At 39.4% G+C, this 21,539-nt stretch overlaps 2 protein-coding genes across 19 annotated transcripts in view; one reads left to right on the top strand and one right to left on the bottom strand.

The window, feature by feature from the left end:
- The window catches only part of LOC105668298 (synaptotagmin-10-like), a 28,950-nt gene extending 26,309 nt beyond the window's left edge, over window positions 1–2,641 (top strand). Inside the window, exon 10 of one of the 2 annotated variants that reach the window (XM_012360580.2) lies at window positions 151–2,641. In XM_012360580.2, coding sequence (XP_012216003.2) covers window positions 151–154 — 4 coding nt within the window. In that variant the 3' untranslated portion in view covers window positions 155–2,641. Of the gene's footprint in view, window positions 1–138 lie in introns of both variants that reach the window. The other variant, XM_012360579.2, reaches the window with a different exon arrangement.
- A 163-nt stretch (window positions 2,642–2,804) lies between these two features.
- Window positions 2,805–21,539, bottom strand: part of rg (rugose) — a 284,521-nt gene continuing 265,786 nt past the window's right edge. For all 17 annotated transcript variants that reach the window (XM_067359210.1, XM_067359213.1, XM_067359222.1 and 14 more), the window contains 15 exons: window positions 20,449–20,551; window positions 17,916–18,031; window positions 13,071–13,183; window positions 12,751–12,891; window positions 11,379–11,498; window positions 11,056–11,208; window positions 10,865–10,937; window positions 9,928–10,112; window positions 9,665–9,842; window positions 9,497–9,577; window positions 9,254–9,424; window positions 8,864–9,127; window positions 8,500–8,696; window positions 8,270–8,421; window positions 2,805–7,753 (listed from right to left, as the gene is read on the bottom strand). In XM_067359210.1, coding sequence (XP_067215311.1) covers window positions 7,663–7,753; window positions 8,270–8,421; window positions 8,500–8,696; window positions 8,864–9,127; window positions 9,254–9,424; window positions 9,497–9,577; window positions 9,665–9,842; window positions 9,928–10,112; window positions 10,865–10,937; window positions 11,056–11,208; window positions 11,379–11,498; window positions 12,751–12,891; window positions 13,071–13,183; window positions 17,916–18,031; window positions 20,449–20,551 — 2,138 coding nt within the window. In that variant the 3' untranslated portion in view covers window positions 2,805–7,662. The remainder of the gene's footprint in view (window positions 7,754–8,269; window positions 8,422–8,499; window positions 8,697–8,863; window positions 9,128–9,253; window positions 9,425–9,496; window positions 9,578–9,664; window positions 9,843–9,927; window positions 10,113–10,864; window positions 10,938–11,055; window positions 11,209–11,378; window positions 11,499–12,750; window positions 12,892–13,070; window positions 13,184–17,915; window positions 18,032–20,448; window positions 20,552–21,539) is intronic.

Genomic DNA, 21,539 nt, shown 5'->3' with positions numbered 1-21,539 from the left:
ATCATGGCTTTCGAAACTTATTTTCATTTTGCAAACTGGCAACTTTTTCACGCTAGTAAAAAGATTTCAATTTTAAAATATGAATAAAATATTTCAATATCAAGTCACTGATTCTAATTTGATAAAAATTTGATAAAGGCTGCATTGCAGATGAAGACAAAAGGCGGAAATTAAACATTGCAAAAGCTCGCAAATATTGTCGGACGCCGGCTTGGACATCGTCTCCTTCTGTCGTCATTTAATGCACATCGCTTGACTGACTTAAGTACAACCTCTGTTTCAAAGAGCCGGAAGGCGAACTCTGTGCTTTGCAACCTTACCTCGTGCAGCAGGCATGAAATAATAAACGATCCGGCATAACGAAACCGATCATACGTTGCTCAATTCCGACGATCCGATAAGTAAACGGAAACGAGATAAATTTACGTTGCTTTGTCTCTCTGTGCAGGCTGGTCCCGCACCATTTCAAACGCAGGTCACTGTATCCAGATACCCTCCCCTCCGTAGAAATTGTTCCCTATCAACGTGATGTTGAGCATGACGGTAGCTTAAATGTCTTTAGATTAATCGCGCGAGATCAGATAGGTAAGTTTTTATAGAAGACAAATATAAGCGTGAGAGTGAAAGAGGGATGCAAGGCCTTGTCCTCGATGAAGGCAAGATGAAAACTAGTGCAGGCAGATTTAGACGACAGATTGCTTTAGCAAGCAGAGTACAATTGAATAGATTTCTAAGATAGCGAACGCGATTGGATCCGTGCGCCGTTTATTATTTCACGCTCGCTACCACTTCTGCGCAAATGTTCTATTAACGTGATGTATGTTTAGAGATAATGTCCGACGAGACGGGCACTATTTGTGATAATGTATCTGAACATATACGTACTAGCACACACATATGTACAAGCGACACATGCATAATGTGATCCAGAAATCATGGGCGGCTGCTTCGTGCACGCGTGTACGTTCGGCTGACGCGACTATCCGAGATTGTGAACTTGATAATAAATAAAATATACATCTAGATCGTATATAAGGAATTACATATACTTAGTGGAAAAGGGCGAACAATGTAATTCTCTTATAATTTAACAAATTACGGATATATCATTTATGTGCATGCGTACGTTTAAGGATATAATATTTTGAAAAGGGAGTAAAGTAGCGTAGAGATGGATTTTCAGTGAGAAATCTAATATTTCTTTGAGAGTTACGTTTGGCCAGAATACGCGAATGTCTTTAACAAGTACAGATCTGTGAATTGTACTTTATTAATATATTTTAAAAAATATTTAGTCGATTACATTTACACGAGAATATGTACGAAACAAATCTGAATATCTAAGAAATATGGGCGTTTCTGGAAAATGGATGGGGTCGAAATGGAACGCTAACAAGTCCCCAAATTTTATGAGAAACAAAATGTGGATATAATTGCGATTTGTATTCTTTTGATTTTTTCAAGAGTGTCTAACTTTAATTGTCATAAGCCCTTACCGATTGCATAAAGAGATGGAGATGTGAGTCGAAAAAGTATACGTAATTAACATATAGAATTATATTACGCAAACTGTAGGTAAACAAAAACGATATCAAATTTGGTGATAAACAATATTTCGAGTGACATAGTGTCTAGCGAAAAAAATGTGCCGACAAAATAACGATGTAGCAGTAGTATGATTGAAGGTAGTACGTTCTTAATCACACATGCTTAATGTTAGAAACTCTTGCGCGTTGAAAATGCTAGAAGCGTGCCGTAATAATCCTAGACTATTCCACTATTTCGAGTCAATATCTCTCGATATCTATATGCCTGCCTGTAAGCCGTAAGGAACGTCTTTCTAAATCTCTCCTTGAAAATTTCTCATCTACTCCATTGTTCCAGCGATGCCCATAAAAGTAAAAAAAAAATTAAAGAAAAAAAAAAAACAAGATGCTGTATTTTTCGTACAAGTGGATCATTTTACCACAGGACTGAGCTTTCTCATGCAATTTCAATAGTATGTGAAACAGTCGCTCCGTATTGAGAGTAGTGATTTAAACAAGAAGCTGTACCTATAAAAAAAAGTATGACGTAAAATGTGAGCTCTTCATTAATACCGCTATGAATTATTAAAACTTCCGCAGGATATGATGCTAAACCGAGCTTTCTGTTTTTACTACGTATTTCAGAGAAAAATTTAAAGTTTTTTACGTTCTTTCAAAGTACTTTACTTTTTTAGTTGCCTCGAATGAATGAACTACTGACATTATTTATTATAAAATGTGAATTAAAATGTAAATTGAATCGCGTACTATTATACGTACGTACGAATTATAAAATATGAACTCTCTCGTGTATCTACGAATGTGAACAAGAACAAAGTAATATGCAAATTAGTGTACGTGCATTCATAAAACGTAAAAAGTATGTTAATGACTTATTATAATCGAGTCGAAAGAGATGAACACTTTGTTTAAAACCTACTCTACTTATGAAAGCGATCGTATTCGCATGTAGCTAATTTATGGGCAAGTAACAATAATCGGTATGGACAATGTGTATACTTTTCTAACGAGTACATATCTATATTGTATATTTGAGCACGCAGTGCTCTCTGTTATGATCGTAAATGACATAAATAAATCAGTAACAAGAAAAATAGGCACGTTTTTCTAAGCCCACCCACCTTTTCTCTCTGTCCAATTTTGGTATTTTTAATAAATGAATATATGCGCTGTCAATCGTGACTGGATTAAATCGTCTGGTTGGAACTTTAGAGTTTCTCGGTTCAAAGCGATAAAGCAAAAGGATCGTCTGCAACATCAAATGTACTTTTCATTTATTTGACTACTTATCTTTACAGATTAGTCTACCTTATACTAAGATACAACTTTCCCATTATGTTATCTCTAATCGAAACATTACAATACCTCTAAGTATAAAATAAGCGATAGAGCTTATACTGTTATGTAGCAACGACTTAAGTACTTCTCTACCCAGTAATACTTCTTAAAAGTGGCGGGAATAAATCTGCACCGCGTGTCCCGTCAACGACGACGAGGTAAAATCGTCGGTGCCCGGTTGATTGCGGTTTGGCTTCGTCGGAAATCATACGAGACAAGTGTCCGAGACTCTTTCGACGATCCTACATTCACCGATCGAGCATCGGACCGTTACGGCGTCACGCTGTAACATCGCCAGCAAAACAATTAGGCCTCTAATTACATTTTCTTCACGAACACAATCGGAACCGGTCGTACTCCCGCCGTGCGTGTCTCCAATCCGAAATGACAAAAATGTTCACCGTAAGAAATCGTCCGTGTCGGTGGGAGGCTCGATCGTGACGAGATGTAATCGCGCGGTAACGGTGATCCGCAAATTGGAGGAGCTCAACCACGATCCGCGGACGGGATGCGCGCGCGCGTGGACTTGGATCGCGTCGCTCGTTTCGGCCCGGAGGGGGAGGGGGTGGAGGGGAGCGGGGAAGAGGAGGGTAAAAAAAATGAGTCGGTGCTTATAAAACATTGTCTCTGGTGCAAACGATGTTTCGACGAGCCCGAGAGATGGTCCCGCGCGATCGAGGTTGCTCCAACTTCGCGGCTACGCGTATTATTGACTTACGTGTGTGATGTAAAAAAATTGCGTCGACGAGCGCTTTCGATTGGTTACACTCTCTCGTGAGAACCGAGATCTAGATCCTGTTGAGCTTCCTCGCTAGCGAGCCTTTAACACGATGACTTCTCTCCCGCGTCACTCTTAAATACCTTTTCAATAGCTTGAACCAGGTTTAGGTGTAGGTAATACGAGCCTAATAAGTAAGCGCTTGAGTGTTATATCCGTGTCGCGTGTGTTGCAGCGTCGTTCTTCTTTCTTTTTTTTCTTTTTCTCTTCTTTTATCTCGCCCGTGATTACGTTTATAAACATGTAGAGACGCGTCGATTAATCTAGATGTAAGTACTTCTACGGGCAGCTCGCAGCGCATGTGAACGAACCGGATAAAACTTTACACAGTTCCTGTCACCTCGCGTCTTCCTCGTAAAATGTGGGTAAGTAAAATTATTACTTAACACGCAAACATTAAGGGCCTTATCCGACGAATATACAAATCTATGCTCCTGTATAGATAGTCGTTAATATTAAGTACGTTAATGTAGCCACAATCGTATAATAATAAGAATATTAATAATAATGATGACAATAAATTGTAATAATAATATAGGCAAACTCTTGTAGCGTTGTACTTAGCGTTATTTAAAATAGTAGCGATATTTTTTTTTTTTATGTACTGAATGTTCAAGTACGGACAGAAATCGATCTGAGTTAACTTCCTTTATGTATATTAGCAATATGGAGGGAATTCACTAACAACTTGCTTAAAGAATGCAGCACATTCTCACACATCTATAAACAAATATAAAAACTCTTTTTTTTTTTATGCGACTTTTCGTCATTCTCCAATACATTCTCACCCATTACGCTGTCTTCGCGCTCATTGAATAATGCGAAAGTACGTGCCGCCTAGCCGAATGTACGTCGCACTCGCGAACACGCGTTCTAAAAACGTCTCCGTTACCTCGCAATTTATTTATTTAATTTTTTTTTCAATTTGACTATGTTCATGAACGGTATGCCAATTTTGTCTTCCTTCTTAGTTCAACCCATGTATATAGATAAATAAACGCAATTGTTAACTGGTAAAAAGCAGGAAATGCGAGAGATGGAATGTCGTGCGTTTAACTTTTTCTCTAGACGTAATGTCTCACTGTGTAGCAAAAATGAAATATCGACAATGCGCGCCTATACGTGAACGCTTACACGCGTGACAGAAATTCGTTTCCATGCGCACACAACGGAACTAGCGATATCGTTAAAAGCATTCAGAAACAAGCCTCAACCCTTTTTCTCATCCCTTCTCTCTTCGTTGCTTCTTCTCGCTCATTTATGCTTCCATCCTTCCGCGCGAACAAAACACTACGAACGATCAATGCAGAAGCACGCCCATAACGAGTGGTAATACACCATTATTAACACATTACACACGTAACATTCCCCTATACGCTTAAAAATTGTACGATTACTGACGATCGGCTGCGAGCGGATCGCCGCACGATCGCCCGGTGCACAGCAAGAATCGATATTACGAGCGCAACGCTACCGTAATCTCGCAAGCCCAAAGTGATTGATCGCTAAAGACGACGGCACTATGCATTTAATTTATACACCTACACGTAAAGAGTACGGCATATCTTTTAAGTGTTTATCGATACCTAAATGCTGAGGATCGCAGGTGACTCGCGACGGTGATTCAACGGTATAATCGTTGACTAGAACACGTATCGAGGTACGGAAAGCTATTTCCATGCCGTCGTATAATAAGCGCTAAACAATGCTGATCGGTAAAATTTTATTTGCAAGCATCGGAAAAGAATGTTATCAAATCGATGAAAGAAGCGAACGCTTTAAAAACTATATAAGCTGCTCTTTATAGTTAGAGCGCGCTACACACGCATATTTCACGATTTTCTTCCGGATAATTTTCATCGGATAATTAATGGTGCCTTGTGAGAAAACGTTAATCGTTTATTGCAAGCGAAGCGAATATAAATTAATCTAATAAGTCGCACGGCAAAATGTACAGCGTCTTCTTAAATCACCGTTACGATTAATTGCGATCCGTAAAAACAATCACTCCGAGTAGATTACATTTACGCTCTCTTTCTCTCCCTCTTTCTCTCTTTCGCTTTTTTTTTAATCTTCTCCCGCGTTCTCTCCTCTCCGTCTTCTCGCATCTCTTCTCCATTTTTCGCACACAAAGAGTTTTCTGACTACTACTTGTGAGACAACTTTGGAAATACATTCGTTATCGTCGTACGGCTATTAAGCGGTGACAACAAAACGGTTTACCCCTAGATAAGTAATTATTCGTTACACAAGATACATATTAACCGAGATGACGACAATACATTATATCCAGAATACGTACGAACAACTGAAGGCTATATTTATACGGCGTCCCGTGTTTCGCGACCACCTCTCGCAAAACGGGGACTCAGAATGACAATAATACTTAGCAGTAATACTACGAGACAGCTATCACACGTTCTACGATGACGTACGAACGAAAGTCAAGCTAGTAAATCTACCACTTATGCATGATCAAGCATCTTCTTCCCCATCGTTGTTAGCTGTTAAGGTGTATGTCTGCTTTTTTGTTCTTTTTTTTTTGTTTTGTTAATATTTCATTCTCTCGTTCACATTTACGCGTTCGGCCTCTCTTTCATCTCTCGTATACCTCGCTCTATCGTCATTCGAGTCATCCTGTGGAGATCACCGATGACGCATTCACACAGAAACGATCCTCGACAAGTCGCGGAATGTTAAGGATGAATTCGGGATGTCACTTTAGCCTAAATAACTTGTTTTGCTGATTAATATACGTCGCGTGCGAAAATACTAAGAAATATCCTCGCAAAAGTTAAGCTGGACGGCTTTGATAAAAATTAGGATTTCTTCCGAAGGACGCGAACATCAGCGTATAGAAAGTGTAGCGGAGGTGGAAGGGTGATCATGGGGGGCTGATAGCCACGGTCCCGAAAATGATTAGCGACGTGTTACCGCGAAGCATTTGTCGACGCGCCGGTATCGGTGATACGCGATGCGTTCGCGTGCGTGTAGTCCGAACTGAACGTACAAGGTGCTTTAGCCAAAAAGTTTCGACGTGAGCGACATTAATACGTCTGCGAAAAATACAATGCAAACCACTCGCGATAATACACGCCTCTCCTCTTCGCCCCTTCTAATACGGAATAAAGCGCGCGCGCGTGTGTATGTCGTGTATATATATTTTATATATAATATATATATATAACGTGAAGAATATATCCGTATTTACATTGGACATTAACGCTAAGGTGTCGTGGCCAAATCCACGTGCAGTTTCAGGCATAAAAATAACGTATGTCTTAGCTCCGCCGTCTCGTCGACGTTGGCTCTCCTCTTCGCATCGGCGATTATTCTCCCCATTGCAGTTTATCCCTTTCTTTGGATCGCGTGAGAAAAAATCGCGCAATCGATCCGTAAATTTTTCACGGACATGGATAGGTCCGAGTCTTCGTTAATTGACTAGCGTTTCGAGCGGCACGCGTGTAGTTTTCGTGCTTTACCAGCTTGTGACGTGGTTGTGGTTCGACGCTTGGTTCGACGCAATCCACTGCGTGATTACACGAGATGGACGTCCGGGATTCTGACTGCAATTCGCTTCGCCCTTCTCGCTCTGACCTCCTCTTTATTTAGGGAAGCACTGCACGCTGCCACGAAAGCGAGTTTATTGCTGAACGCTAAGATTCTCACAGTATATCACGTTCGTTTCATTGCCGCTCATTGCGTCTAATCCGAAACGACTGACGGAATACTTTGCGTACCGTAAATAGGGACGAATTTAAAGATAGCCTGACAAGAAGCTGCTCGGTACAAATGTCGCGCAAATAACATACAGTTTTGCCGTACACTCGCGAACCGAATGGTCCACGATCAACGGGGAATCGAACGAAGAAAGCGCCATTTGTCCGTGAAATATCTGTAGATTCGAAGTTGTTGTACTACTTGAAGAATTAAGCGCAAGGATTTGTTTTATTTCGTGGGGTGTGCCTCGCTCGCTTAGGCGAAGAGAAAATCGTAATTTCAGTAACGCTGTTGGAATTCGTGATGCCATCTGTTGAAGTCAATGTGGAATATTACGATGGACCCATTTGCCAAACCAGCTAGAAGAAACCTAGAACAGAACGCATCAATATTTTTCATGTTATATCTATTCCATCAAATTTCTGAAATTGAATCAAATGTATATTTTAACATTCTCGTCCATTTTTTTTCCTTTAAGATATATGATTTAAATGTATCGCAGAAGTGGAAAGAAATAGACAGAAAATGTACATGCTAAAGTTGTAGATCTATCAAGTGTTATGATATAAGATTCTAAGACAAAAATGAATAAAATGCATATTTTAACACACACTAATATACATTTTATTTATTTTTATGTTTTAGAATTTCATATTATATCATTTAACAAGCTTAGAATTTTATGCATTGAAATCTTATATATTTTAAACAAAGAAATATATATATAATCTAGAATTCCAGAATATAAGATTTCAATACATTACAGTAAAGTTCTAAACCTGCCAAATAATATGATATAAGAGCATAAAAATGATTAAAATGTATCTTAAAATGTACATTTTATTTATTTTTGCGCCTTCTAATTTTTTCTTCAAGATGTACTCACTTTTGATCATGAGCGAGCGCGAGAGAACGCACGCTACTTTCGCATGCAGGAAATGCGTAAAGTAGAGCAAGGTTGAAAGTCCGCCAAACTTCTACGATACCCTTATCACCTCCTGTCATCAAGTATTCACCATCTCTGCTCAACAATAGGCACTGGAAATAAATCATGACGTTATACGACGCGTGATCATAATTAATGTACATTCCCAAAAAGAGAAAGTAAGAAATTACTTGTAAATTGTCATTGTGGGACTCGTGACGAAGGCGTTTTCCGTTTATGGTGAACGCCGCTATGTGCCCGCGTTCATAATTCACCACAATAACGCCCTCGCGTGACATAGCGATATTTTCAGGCGACGAGAATCCATTTGGTGCTTCGAGCGATCTTAGGAGATCGCCGAAAGTAGTGTGGACGAGTACTGGACCGTCTGTAAACATTCATATTAAAATTATACGTTATAAGTAGTCTAAACAGTACAGCAATTTTTCAACAATTATAGAAAAAACATATTACATTTCTAAAAATAATTTTTAAAATGTCCTAAATCTTGAATATCCTTTTTTTTATACAATGCTTTGTAATTATAATACGTACAAAGTGATCCCGAGACAACCAAACCCAATTCGGCGGATATGACGACGGCCGTCACAGGCTGTTCGTGACCTGTAAGGGTGGCGCGTGGTGCTGGCGCTTCGCCCTCGCCGACGATAGTCTGCGTCCTAGCATTCCAATGCCAAAGAAGAACGGTGCAGTCCGCGCTTCCGGATGCGATGTAACAATCGGAAGTGATGTTGCACTCGCTGCGCGATAAGCAGGTGACGACTCCATAGTGTCCAAAGACTATCTGAACGATTTTTGCTGCACAAATAATAATTTCCTCCTTTCAAAACCTTATCATGTGCAAATGATTAACAATTTCCTATTTATTTATTATCTACTTATTACATGTTATAATACGAATCATTGCAAAACGTTAAAATTTACCTGTCTCGGTTGAAAAGACGCGGAAGCTATTATCCCAAAATCCGCAAGCTACCAAGAATCGACTGTCTACGGTAGTGACAAAGCAGTTGCTGCGAATCTTTAGTTTCTGGCTGAAGTTATCACCTAGATGCCGACGTTGTAATGTTGGATTCGAGCTGTTAGCCGCTTGAGCTAAAAATATATAAAATAGCATTATCAATCGGTAACGTTATTCAATTCACATGCGTATACACGTGCACTCACAAAGAACAGGATCCATGGACAATGGTTGATTGGCAGCCTGCGCCTGAGGTGTATCTGCATAACTTGGAGATTGCACGGAGGCTATAAATAATAGGTTAAAATTACAATATAATCGTGAAGCGACAAAAACCGAACTTAACTACTGAAGCGTGTGGAAAATTACTTTACCTGCGTAATTGGTGTTCCACCGATTGACAGCGAATTGCTGTCCGGTGGTTACCGTCACAACCGATGGCAGTGGCAATTGCGGATAAGTGTTAGCCGAGATATGACAGATCGGTGAGTTAGACGGGAATTTAATAGTCATGCACACGTCATCCGGTATGCTCGAGAACATCATTGGCGACTAAAAATATATCATTTATTTTCTTTCACGATTTAATATGCAAAACAATTTTTTCACATATATGTATACATAAAAATAAACTCACCAAGTGCATCGCGGAACTTCTTGGAGGATGTGGCTCCATCAAAAGCTGCGACGGCGTCTGTCCGAAGTTCCTAATTTGATTCTCTATAGCTTCCCTCATCATGTGATCAGTGATCGTGTCCAGCTCTACGCTACCTTCGTACGTCAAATAATAGAAAACGTTGGTAGCGCGCACGGCTTCTGGACCTATAAAAAAAAAATAATCGAAATGTTAGATAAAAATTTTAATGCATTATTTTTCGCTTTAATTTCACGATTTCAGTACATCGTTACGACGCTGCGCAACACGATGCATCCTTCGAAAATGATTTCGAGAGCTCTCGCCAATTGCTTGTGGCCGGTATTTCCGGTTAGCTCCACTTTCGTGCTGCTCTTGTAAACGTGTTGCGCATTACGGGTGGGACACATTGTCGCGCTCGGCACACGTGCCTAATTGGTCGGGACAGGGCTCGAGAGAGGAAGCTAACTAAAAACTAATTCCTTCCATACGCGCGTTCTCGAATGCAAGCATCCTCCCTCGATCCCGCATCCGATGTGGAGACCGCATCTTCGGGGAAGCGCCGGATATAGAGGCGCCACCGACAATTACCACCGGTGGAAATCTAATTTGACTCGACTGCCTCTGTCTCAACACCCAAGGCGCAACCTTGGGTATTCGTGAGCGGCGCCTGCCATTGTGTGAACGCTATTGACTCAATTCATGGATTATCGCCCGAACTTCACATCAAAAGCGATTTTGATCGGGATAAACATCTCTTAATACAATTTTATTATTTTAAACAAAATCATAGAAATTCTCTTTTTTTCGTCACTCTTTTATGTCACATAAACGATGCAAATGCAATAAATGAGAATAAAAACGATTATTTATTTTTTAATATTCGTGATTTGCAAGGAATTCTGTAAATTACTGTAATCAATTCTGAAGTTAATCTCACCTTTTTGCTTGTAACCAAATATCAGATCGATCCATTGATGCAATTGACAAGACACAAACTCGGACTCAAGTGCCTGAAAGAAATGTAATTTAGTTAAATGTATCGTAAAATAAGTGTATACTTAGATATTATTAACTCAATTTTCATATTATGTATTTATAACATTGATTTTAAAATAATTAATTCCATACCATTCGATTTATACGTATAAACTCTTCGGGAGACGAAGCCCAAGGTGGTAATTCAACGTCGCCGACCGCGCTACCATCTTCCTGCCTGCCCAAACGATAGCAATTGCTATTCACCAGCATTTCCGGTAGGAAAAAGAACTCCGGAATTAATTCCTGTTAATGAGAAGACGTATTTATAGCTCTTCCAATTTTCAGAATATCAAATAACGTGTATCGAAAATTTATGCAGCGACGATAACAATGGAAATGCGGTTGCTCACAGAGGCGTGGCTAAAATGTAAATTTTATGAGTATCTTAATTAAATGCGATCGATGCAACGAACCTTGACGTCGGACGTATCACGCTGGCAGTTCTTCCACGAAAGCGCAATAGATGAGAATAGCCTGTTAGGGTGATCGAATTTGCCGCCTTGCAACGCCAGGAACATCGTCGTCATCGGTTCCTGTAAAAAAATCATTTATTGTCAAAATAAAGCAAAGTACAGTTTAGTGTCGAGTCGATTCTCTCGCGACGGGAGCGTATAAATCCCGCAGGATATCATTGAGTGTAGAAACTGGCGTAGAAAAGACGGCGCGAGTCGAAACCGCCACTTAGGAGACGCTTTATAGACGACTCTTTGTGTGCGCGAGCCTTTGCGGGGCCCTTCTCGTTCCCGGCAAGTCATCCGTGCCGTTGACAGGCGAGCGGAATGCTAGCAAGAGGCCACACACGTAATCGATGCACTTTTGTACTGCGGTACGAATATGAGCGTACGCTGGGACGTAAACTTGATTTTTGCTTTTTATCCGGAACGATTCGCGCTGCATATCAGCCCTAAAAACTATGCCTTTAAGACATCAAGATAATGCTACGGGTCATTAACGTATTTCCGGTGGACGAAGCTGCGGAGTGACGACTTACGATTTATAGATCAATAAATTGTTTATGATGCAATATTTTACTATGCCGGAACATTGCGCTGCACAATTAAACGTTACGCCGTTGCTTTGCATTTAAATATGCGCAATAACACGAGTACTTCAAAAACGTTTTGCAAATTATTTAAGACCAATTAAATAGACCGATTAAATAGACGATGATCGTAGAAAACACTGATTAATAAACTGATAGTAAAAAGAAAGTCATAATCAATATGCAATAACTGAGAATTTATATTGAGTAGAAAGAAATGTTTCGCACAACTGTATCTATTTTATTCCGCAAAGAATAAAGGAAGATGAAGACGTTTTCCAGCTAGACATCCAGCATTTCAAGTGAACGAGGAAATGCAGCAGAAAACAAATGTGTATATTTAACGAGAAGGCGGGCGTCGTTGACACGAGGGCGTTCCGCCGCCCCCAAATTAGCGTGAACGCAGTACTAAAAGTGTCGCTTAAATTTACGGTGCAGACTGGACACGCTTCGTAAGTGGAAGGACAAAAAATCAGCGATTGGAAGCTAATTATACATCCATTACATGAGTAAAAACCCGGTTCTATGTCGTATGTTATATTTCAATTTAAAACTTATAAAAGACGACGTAAGAGATAATTAATATTTTGATTTAACAAGTATCACTGCAAGCAATATGCATTAATTTTTATATTCTTTGAATATAAATGATGAAAATGTACTATCTGTTTGTCTGCAGATGTAAATCGACAAAGCGAAGTTAAATAATATGAAGCATATCGCGTTAATAATAAAACACTCACCACGCGTATCATCCAATTTAGGACAAAAGCCGCCGTGGAATAATGCGTGCCGTAATGGAAAGGTGGTATAGTGTCATGCTCCCAGCTTTGGAAGCGCTCCTCGAAGTAAGCTCTTCTGTTCGGATTCAATGCGCCAATTGGCTGTAAAATGTACGTAAATTATTTCTTAGCATGAAGATTTACTGCGACATTTAAAGCACCAACATATTTCGCGTACGTGACGCATATGAAGAAATTGAGATCGGCAGAATGTATATTGCCGTATGAAATATGGATTCTCTTATTGCCATATGTGAAATATGGATGTGCAAATACCTTACCTTCGACAAATCTCGGTAATTGCTCGGCAAACTGAGATCGAGTTCCTTCGTTTCATAGTTCGTTAACACCCAGGGAAACACGGGATATTGATTCAAGTCATTGTACGTGCGACCTGAAAAGAATTAAAATATTTTTTTTTCAAAACCAAGAGCGCAAATTTATTTATTTGGTTGAATCATCGGTACGTCTCGCACTATTGAGAATGAGAGTAATAATGTAAAAATGCAAATCTCTCAGCGAAGCCGAGCTTGCGTATGTATTTTTTTTTTCTTTTTTACATGACTTAGATCATCGCTCAGCACCCCAGACAAAAAAAAAAAAAGACGAGGAAGTCGGAATGGGTAAGCGCTTAAATTAAATTCCTCATACATACTGCCGAGAATAGACCGAGGAGATCGCACTTTCGGCTTTTAATGCGGATAATCGCCGGCCTACTTTTTTCTTGCCCTGACCCTGCGTCTTAACCACGGTCACTCCTCTCCATCTCGCACCCCCGCTGTTAACTAAGGGCGATGAAAGCGGCCACGAGATCGCGCCTTGCCTCGTGATTCTATTTTTACCAAAAAACGCGCCGTGTGGCTCAATGGGGCGCGGCGTGCCGTTTAGTAAGCGCATAACTCAGAGCGTGACGGCTAATCGCTCCTGAAATTGTCACTCCCCGAAGTCTCACTCGTGCTCGCTCCCCTTCCCCCCCCCTCCCCCCTCCGTGGAATCCCATCCCGAAATGCATTAGTGACGGCAGCGCGAGTCCCAAGACTGAGCTCTAATCTCTTTCCCTGTCGCTAATTAAAGCACGTCAGCGAGTTTGTCACTCGACGCCCTCATGACGGATACACGTATGTACCATTCTCCCTTGCTCCATTATTTTGTTTTCTTTTGTTGCCCGGCAAAACAGCATGTGAAATGTTTTTTTGATTATCGTGAAAGAAAAGTGATTAGATCAAGCAAACCGAAACGATTGATTTGAGCTAATTCTAAGCATTAAGTTATATTGTTTAAACACAAGGGAAAATTTTAACACAATACTGAATAAAGCTTGAAATAAAGTGCAATTTTGATTCTTTCAGAAGTATGTAAAGCCGTTAGTGATATTTATTAATTATTGCATGTCGATTTTTTAATAGAGCGCATTTCGACACAACTGATTATCAATTGTGACGAAAAGCGAACTATGAGCCATCTCCAAGAAATTCGCCGGATACTTAATTCTTGCGGAAAAAAAAAAAGACGTTCGGCAAACTCGTACCGCGCCGACCGCTACACAAGTCCCCGCCGACGCTACAATACGCCCGTAAATCCTGAGGCTGCGCGAGCGACGGTCGGACGTAAATAATAGCGAGGCCGCGTTATGCATCAAAGTGATTATTAATGGTAGCGTCGGCATGAGTGAGCGCTCGAGGAACGCGCCTCGACAGCGGAATGTCCGCGACACATACACTTCTCTCGTCCTAGAACTTCAGACCTTGTTTTCCTGTTTAAGCTTTCATTCTTGGTTTAAAAGAAATTCGAAGGACATTCGAAATGAATTTGCAGACCAAGCTAGCTTGTAGAATGCAATCGTTCTTATGGAAATAAATCTGTAACGCGAATTATTAATAAATAAAGTAAATCTTAATGAGTCTTCAGATTTTTCCAAAGAAAAAATATGTAGAATATCGCGTTATGCTTTAAATTTATTTCTTTTTTTATTTTATTTCTGCAACACTAATAACAGTAATTTAATAATTAGATTGTTGAAGGAATTTTTTTAGAAATAAGCTATGTTTGTGCATTCTAATTACAGATTTTTGCGTTCAAATAATTTAATTTTTGCACTGAAGTGGAAAATTTATTCTTATAAGATCTTCAAAATTGCTGTAAATGCTGGCTAATGAACGCATAAGACCTAACCATTTCAGTATGGAAGCGTGTACGTACCATTCAAATTACTCATTCGTGGCTATAAAGCGTTTACGATCGCTGAAAAACATTTATTGTGTCTGCGAAGTCACATCAAAAGACACGGTCCTCACTACAAATTACATATAACAAACGAGAACAAGTCATCCTAACCTACAAATTTGACGCGCCGATGACAATTATTTAGTGTTTTTTATCACTAAAGGATTAATTTTTATAATTAAGCGATATCTCACAAATTTCTCGTTGAAGTAAATGATTCTGACCTCGTTGCTAGTGGTCCCAACTTTCAAATAACATTTGTTTTTTTTCCACCATTTTCCCGCGCAAAGATATTGATAGTTCGATCGACACTTATCGACTGCATAATCGCGCCACCTTGACGGATCCCGAAGTGCGTTCCGAACTACTCCGAAACAGCCGATGATGAAGCCACGTGTTCTATGTAGGTCAGTGACCTATTTAAATACCCATGCTACACCTGTCAGCTGCCGTAATAGTTTAAATGCCTTCCGCTACTTCTTCCGCGTTCCGCGAAACACGCACGCACTCACACATGCACGCGCGCTGGATTTTTAAAACGCTATAACTTCGCAAAAAATTGACGTAGCAAAGTACGACAAAAACGGATCTTCTCGGCGTCGCGTTCCACAAATACCTATGTTCGGTACATATGCTCTTATCATAGCATGTATATGTATATTTATGTAAATAAATTGTAAAATAACAAATTATGAAATATAGAAATATTTTATCTGACAATTACAAAATACTTCGTATTTATCATAAGTAATATTCATGTTTAACCGCAAAAATTCAGTTTATCAATACTTTTTAGTATTGATATTAATCTGTAGATATCTGAATATTTTTGCGGCTTGCTATATAATCAATAACTTGTAAAATTTATCATACACTCGAGATAAAAAGGCTGTAATTTTGTGTGTGTAAAGCGAGTTGCATATATTTTGAAAAATAAACGCAGTATATTTATCAAGCACACACAGCAATGTCCATTATACATTATTTTATATTCCACATTATATTATCAGTTTTTATTTACGTTCGTCGACTGCATTGAATAAATATTTCAGTAATACCTTATATTTTATTAAATGCAAAAAATTGATTTGCGAGACACAATTATAAAGTGCGTATAAGCAAATTTAAAATATCACCATATCCGCAGGATATGTCTAAAGAAATTATATCAAGAGAAGTTAAAATCAGAATGTGTTGCACTCGATATGCTGCAGGGAATACTGGCTGTATATTTTATATAGGGTACTCCTCAAGAGAAACTGAATACAGATTTAATCTTTAAATATAGCATCTTCACACATTCGCGGCAAACAATTATTTCTAATATTATAAAACTGCATGTTCGTAATTTTTTGTACATTATTTTAAAAGAATAAAAAAAGGTTATTAATCTCAGGCTCTTACAAAGAAAAATGGACTATTCATTCTTATAAAAATAAAATGTCCTATTAAACATTTTTATAGAGAAATCATCCATTTGTTGTCTTATCTTTGACAAGTCATACGAGTCTCAAGAAACCCACGACGCTTTCTCAGAGGAACATCGATCGCCATCTCCGACGATTCTTCTTCGCGATTCACCCTGTACATACGCGCGGCTCGCTCGCCGCCGGTGCGGGCTATCGTATTTACATCGGATTCACTGTCATTAATTTTTAATAAACCGATGCGCGCGCGAGAGCAAATAAACCCCGCGACTGATCGTATGCGGGAGCGCAGACCAGCGCGGTACGGCGCGGCGGACCGGTTCGTTTTCATACCGATTCCCTTTCTCTCTCCGCCGGCGGTTCGATCGTTCTCGATGTTGCGGGCAGAGCGAGCGGCTGGTACCCACGGCTATTTATTCGAGCAATTAATATATAACCCTCGTAAATACGCGGCGCGGCCACCCCCGGGCATCGCGGCGCACTGCGCCGAAATGCGAATAATTACGCGTCCGGGCTCATCGCCGTCATTAAGCATCGGCCAACCGAATACGTGGGCGCGCATATAAATCCCGCGCTAGTAATATAACTTACAACGAGCGAGCGCCTAACCAACTCGTTTACGAGAATCGCGCCCGATCTCGCCCGGGTTTAATACACCTACGACGACGATCGGCGTGCCGCCCGGAACACTATCGTGCGTGCGCGCCGACGATTATTATCGAAAGAGCTTCGCCTGGGGAGGGCAGCGAGAGATCGATCACTCCCGGGAGTCGATGAACCTCGGCGGCACGTGAAGAGAATCGTTTGATGATACGTTTGTTTCTTCTAGGCTTCCCACGTGTAATATAAAAGACAAATGATGTACGTTGAGTCTTCTCTTCCGTGAAATTGAAGATAAATTATCCTATCGTACACGATAATAAAAGTACCATAAATATTTACTTTCCTTGTAAATACGATTAAATTTTTAATAATTGTTGTTTGCGAGAAAAGTATTGAACGGAAAGGCTAGTAAGATAATCGAAATACGCCCGGCTGAATCTGCTGCAACTCGTCAAGGGACGTCCGAACTGTCCCATTAAAAAGCATAGAAGGCCGGCGACGTCTCGAATTTCGTGATTTGGTTCGATGAGCGCGCGAGGGAGCGGATATTAAACCGAAGAGAAACAAAGACGCGCCTCCATTTCGCCCTCAGCGACGCAAGGCAGGAGGGGCGGTGGTGAGTCTCTCGGGAGAGGATTACCGGGGCCCACGAGGTTGGGATTACTCGCATGGGGTAGCTAACGGAACACAGGGCTGATTGAGAACATCCCTAATTCGTCGCGACAGACTCCATCCGCCCGTGTGCACCCATAAAAAACCCGGCATCTTCGCTACTCTTACAATCTTTCTTTAACGATACTCCAGCAGCAAAATCGACCGGCAACAGGCCAATTTAATTTGCGATTTACGTTTGTCTAAAGTGGAAATACTCACCAGCGATCGTGTTCAGGAACATTAAGTACTCGAAGTTCGATATTTCCCGACGCTGCCACTTTTGAGTCATATTAGAGCTTCGCATCAGTTGTCGCGGTGACATTAACGATGCTCGTCTGTAAAATAAGGATTTGTGAGTTATTATTTTTTACAAAATATTACATAGTTTTCGTACATAAAAATTTAAAATACCGCAACGTTGCAAATAGTTCTCCATCAATTGTCCAATTGACAGATATTTAATGCGAATAGAGCGTATATTTTTTACTCGCTCAATTTTTATTTTTATAATAACTGCAACATTCTTTTAGTGTTAACAACGTCGTTAATGATTGTATAAATAAATAAAATTTTCACCTATATTCTTATCGCGAGTATTTAAAACATCTATATCTTCACTCGTCAAACGTGAAACATGAAAGATAATATATATGGAAATAAGAACATCCATAAGCATGTGCTTATACGCGTCGAGGCTACTAATAATGAAGTATCAATAACCGAAACAAACGTGGGCGATTATAGTTCACCGCTAAAATGGCGTGATTGCGTGCCAAATTGCAAACTACAGTGCAGACCACATGTGTCACTACTCGGCATCGCGCCGCGCAACTTTAATTGCCAAATCAAACGAGCGGTGGATCAGCTTTGATACGCTATTAAGATGGCAGTCGGTCTCAATTCATAAGAGCAATTATGTCAAGACACGCTCACCGGCACTTTGCGTTCGCGCCATAAAGCCCGTCGCGCGGCTTTATGAACGCGGAGATCGCTGATTTAGGATTTATACAGGAGACTTTAACGGGCGTTCGTCCTTGCAACGTTAAAAGAAGGCACACCGGACGCATAAATTCAGCCCTTAGATGCGTCTCGCGTAAATTTCATGCGAGCATGAAAATCTCCTTTGTGATCGGCGACTGGCGAAGTGCCGACTGCAGTTCCCGGGTTATCGAAATGCAATCTCTTACGCGTGGAAACTTCTGAATATATTTTTTGCTCTGCAGATTCTTCAACGGGTGTGTGCATTATTAAAATAAATAAAATGCGCGCATAAAACCTGTGTATTATCGCGCGTGGATAAAACCTCGATTCTAAGATAACATCCTAATTGCACTGGAATAGATTAATATTTACGATAAATGCAAATTAACATGTAATTGATACGTGAAACGTATAATTATTAATGATTTATAGCAATACTAATAAATAAAGATATACGTCGTGTCTTATAGAAGTTATATTCATAATATATTTCTGTCGCTGCGTAAATTTCAATTTTTTATTAATATATAATCGTCCTAGAATTTTCTACTAATTAACATTATATAGTTTATTGAGAACATTAGTGCGAGATAGCGAAATTGAAAGTGATTCTTCACGATTGTCAAGAGCCACACTTGTTTACATGGCGTCCGACGATTCTCCCAAAGTCATAAAATAAATTATAATTTCGGATTACATTAAAATAAATAAAATACCACACGCGCATATATAAAAATATAAAATATAAAAAGTATTCATTTCAGCTTCGGCTAAAGAGCAATATACTTCAAATTAATTGACCGTAACTGTAATGTTTCTTTAAGAAAATAATGTAAGTTAAATATAATGCAACGTGCTAATTAAACATTAATTAAGAAGTTGCTCTCATCCGTGAACGTATTTTCACGTAACGCAATACGCGGACTCGTATTTTATAAATCGATGAATTATTTTTCTTATTGTTAGCCAGGCATTCTCTTCTCAGATCAGACGTCGTATATTTATGGCTGATGTATGCTTCTCGCCAGCTATCTCATGTATAGAAGCAGCTCTAATGGATGAGTCGAAGCGCGGATACGCAAACCTCTGTTCTCGCCGCCGACTATTGCCGACCTATAGGAGGCTTTGTACCTTGTAAGAATCTTTTTCTTCGGTGCCTGCGACGTTACGATACGAGAAAGACATCCCCTTGTGCAGGGACGAATTTCGCATCCTTATTTTATGCTGTGCTTTAAGTTCGCATACATTTTTATTCTACCAGGTGTATTAAAAAATAGAGTCTTATCTAGTAAAACAATATATAAAAGTATAAATTTATGGATACGCAATATGTATTTTTTAACATGCATTGCACGTTACCGTAAATACGATAATAAAAAATCAGAATTTTATAAAAAAATGCTCGTATATATGAATGTAGCTTTGAATATATTATAGCTTATTAACGACATAGTCGATATTTATAATCGAAAACATATTCTTTGCCAAATTATATTATCCAAAAATATTCACCACTTTCATTTTTTTCTACTTGATTCACTTGACTAATTAAGATGTATTTTCATATTCTTATTCGCATATTAGTCTTTGGAAATGCTTGTAGAAAAAAGAAGCGTTTCAAATCCGTCCCTGGGAATACCATCTTATCGAAGAGGACAAAGAAACGGGAGAATGTGTCGAGCATGTTTGGGAGTAGACTCCGAGATCTTTGAATTCCCGTGGAATGGCCGAAGCGCTTCCTTCCTCGTTTCTCTAAGTGGTTATCGCTTACCTAGTCTGCGGTATCCCATATTTGATGCCAACGCCGACCCGCGGTAGCGCCTTGATCATCTTTTTCACGGTCGCCTGGTCGGAGAACGCGAACAGGATCGAGGCTGTGGACAAAAAGGCGTTAAAGCGCGAATTATGAGCAAGCCCGATTTCATCAAATATCGCACGTCAATCATTCGGACGAGAGAAAACGTTTCTTTCTGTTTTTATAATCTAACTTTTTCTATTTTTGAATTTCAGATTTATATTCAAGAAAATTGATAGAAGTTATACCGTAATGAAGATGTTGACAATGATAAAACGAAACATTAACCCTTTCGATGTCACATTATTTAATCAGATTGTATCAGTATCAAGATACAGCGATAATAAATTGATAGTATACAATTGTAATTTATCATATAATAAACTTGTAGACTTTACAGTCGATTAATTTGTTTGTGGAATGATAAAAAGCGAGAAAGCTATCCAATCGTTCAAGGTACGTTTGCGACGTTCCCTCGAGAGTTCAAAGGGTGGCGTGCGCGAAAAGACGGTTACCATAAATAATCCCTAGTAAATTACTGAACAATCTGCACGCAAGAACAAGACGTACGTTTTAATCTTAATTAGAGAACAAAGAAATTTAATCATTTAATCGCGAACATATATATGTAGTTCGAATAAATTATAGCGAAACGTTCTTGATTCTTTTAAAATTGACTCTATTTTACTTTTAAACGAATAAAACACAAGCCTATTCTCCATAATATTATCAAATATCGTATAAATATTTTCAAGACCGACTTTTCCGATATGTGTACACTCAACTTTTGTAATATAATACTTATTACATGCATACGTGTTTATTGAGTCTGCAATATTATTATACAAATCCTCTACAGCTGTTTCGTATTTTTTCTTTTCAATTCATGCTGGTACGTGTGCATTGTCAATGTTTAAATTTATTAACACGCGGCGCTACAGGGCAAGCAGATGCTCCAGAATGCAATCGTTTTCGTCGCCCTTCTTCGCAAGTTATGCGAGTGGACATAAGGTAGCGTGTTAAGAAGCAGTAATCGTAAGAGTTCTTACAGAACTAACCGTTACGAT

This window comes from Linepithema humile, chromosome 7 (assembly GCF_040581485.1).
Source record: "Linepithema humile isolate Giens D197 chromosome 7, Lhum_UNIL_v1.0, whole genome shotgun sequence".
NCBI classification, from domain to species: domain Eukaryota; kingdom Metazoa; phylum Arthropoda; class Insecta; order Hymenoptera; family Formicidae; genus Linepithema; species Linepithema humile.
The sequence above is the reverse complement of the archived record's forward strand: the minus strand, read 5'-3'. Positions and strand labels throughout refer to the sequence as shown.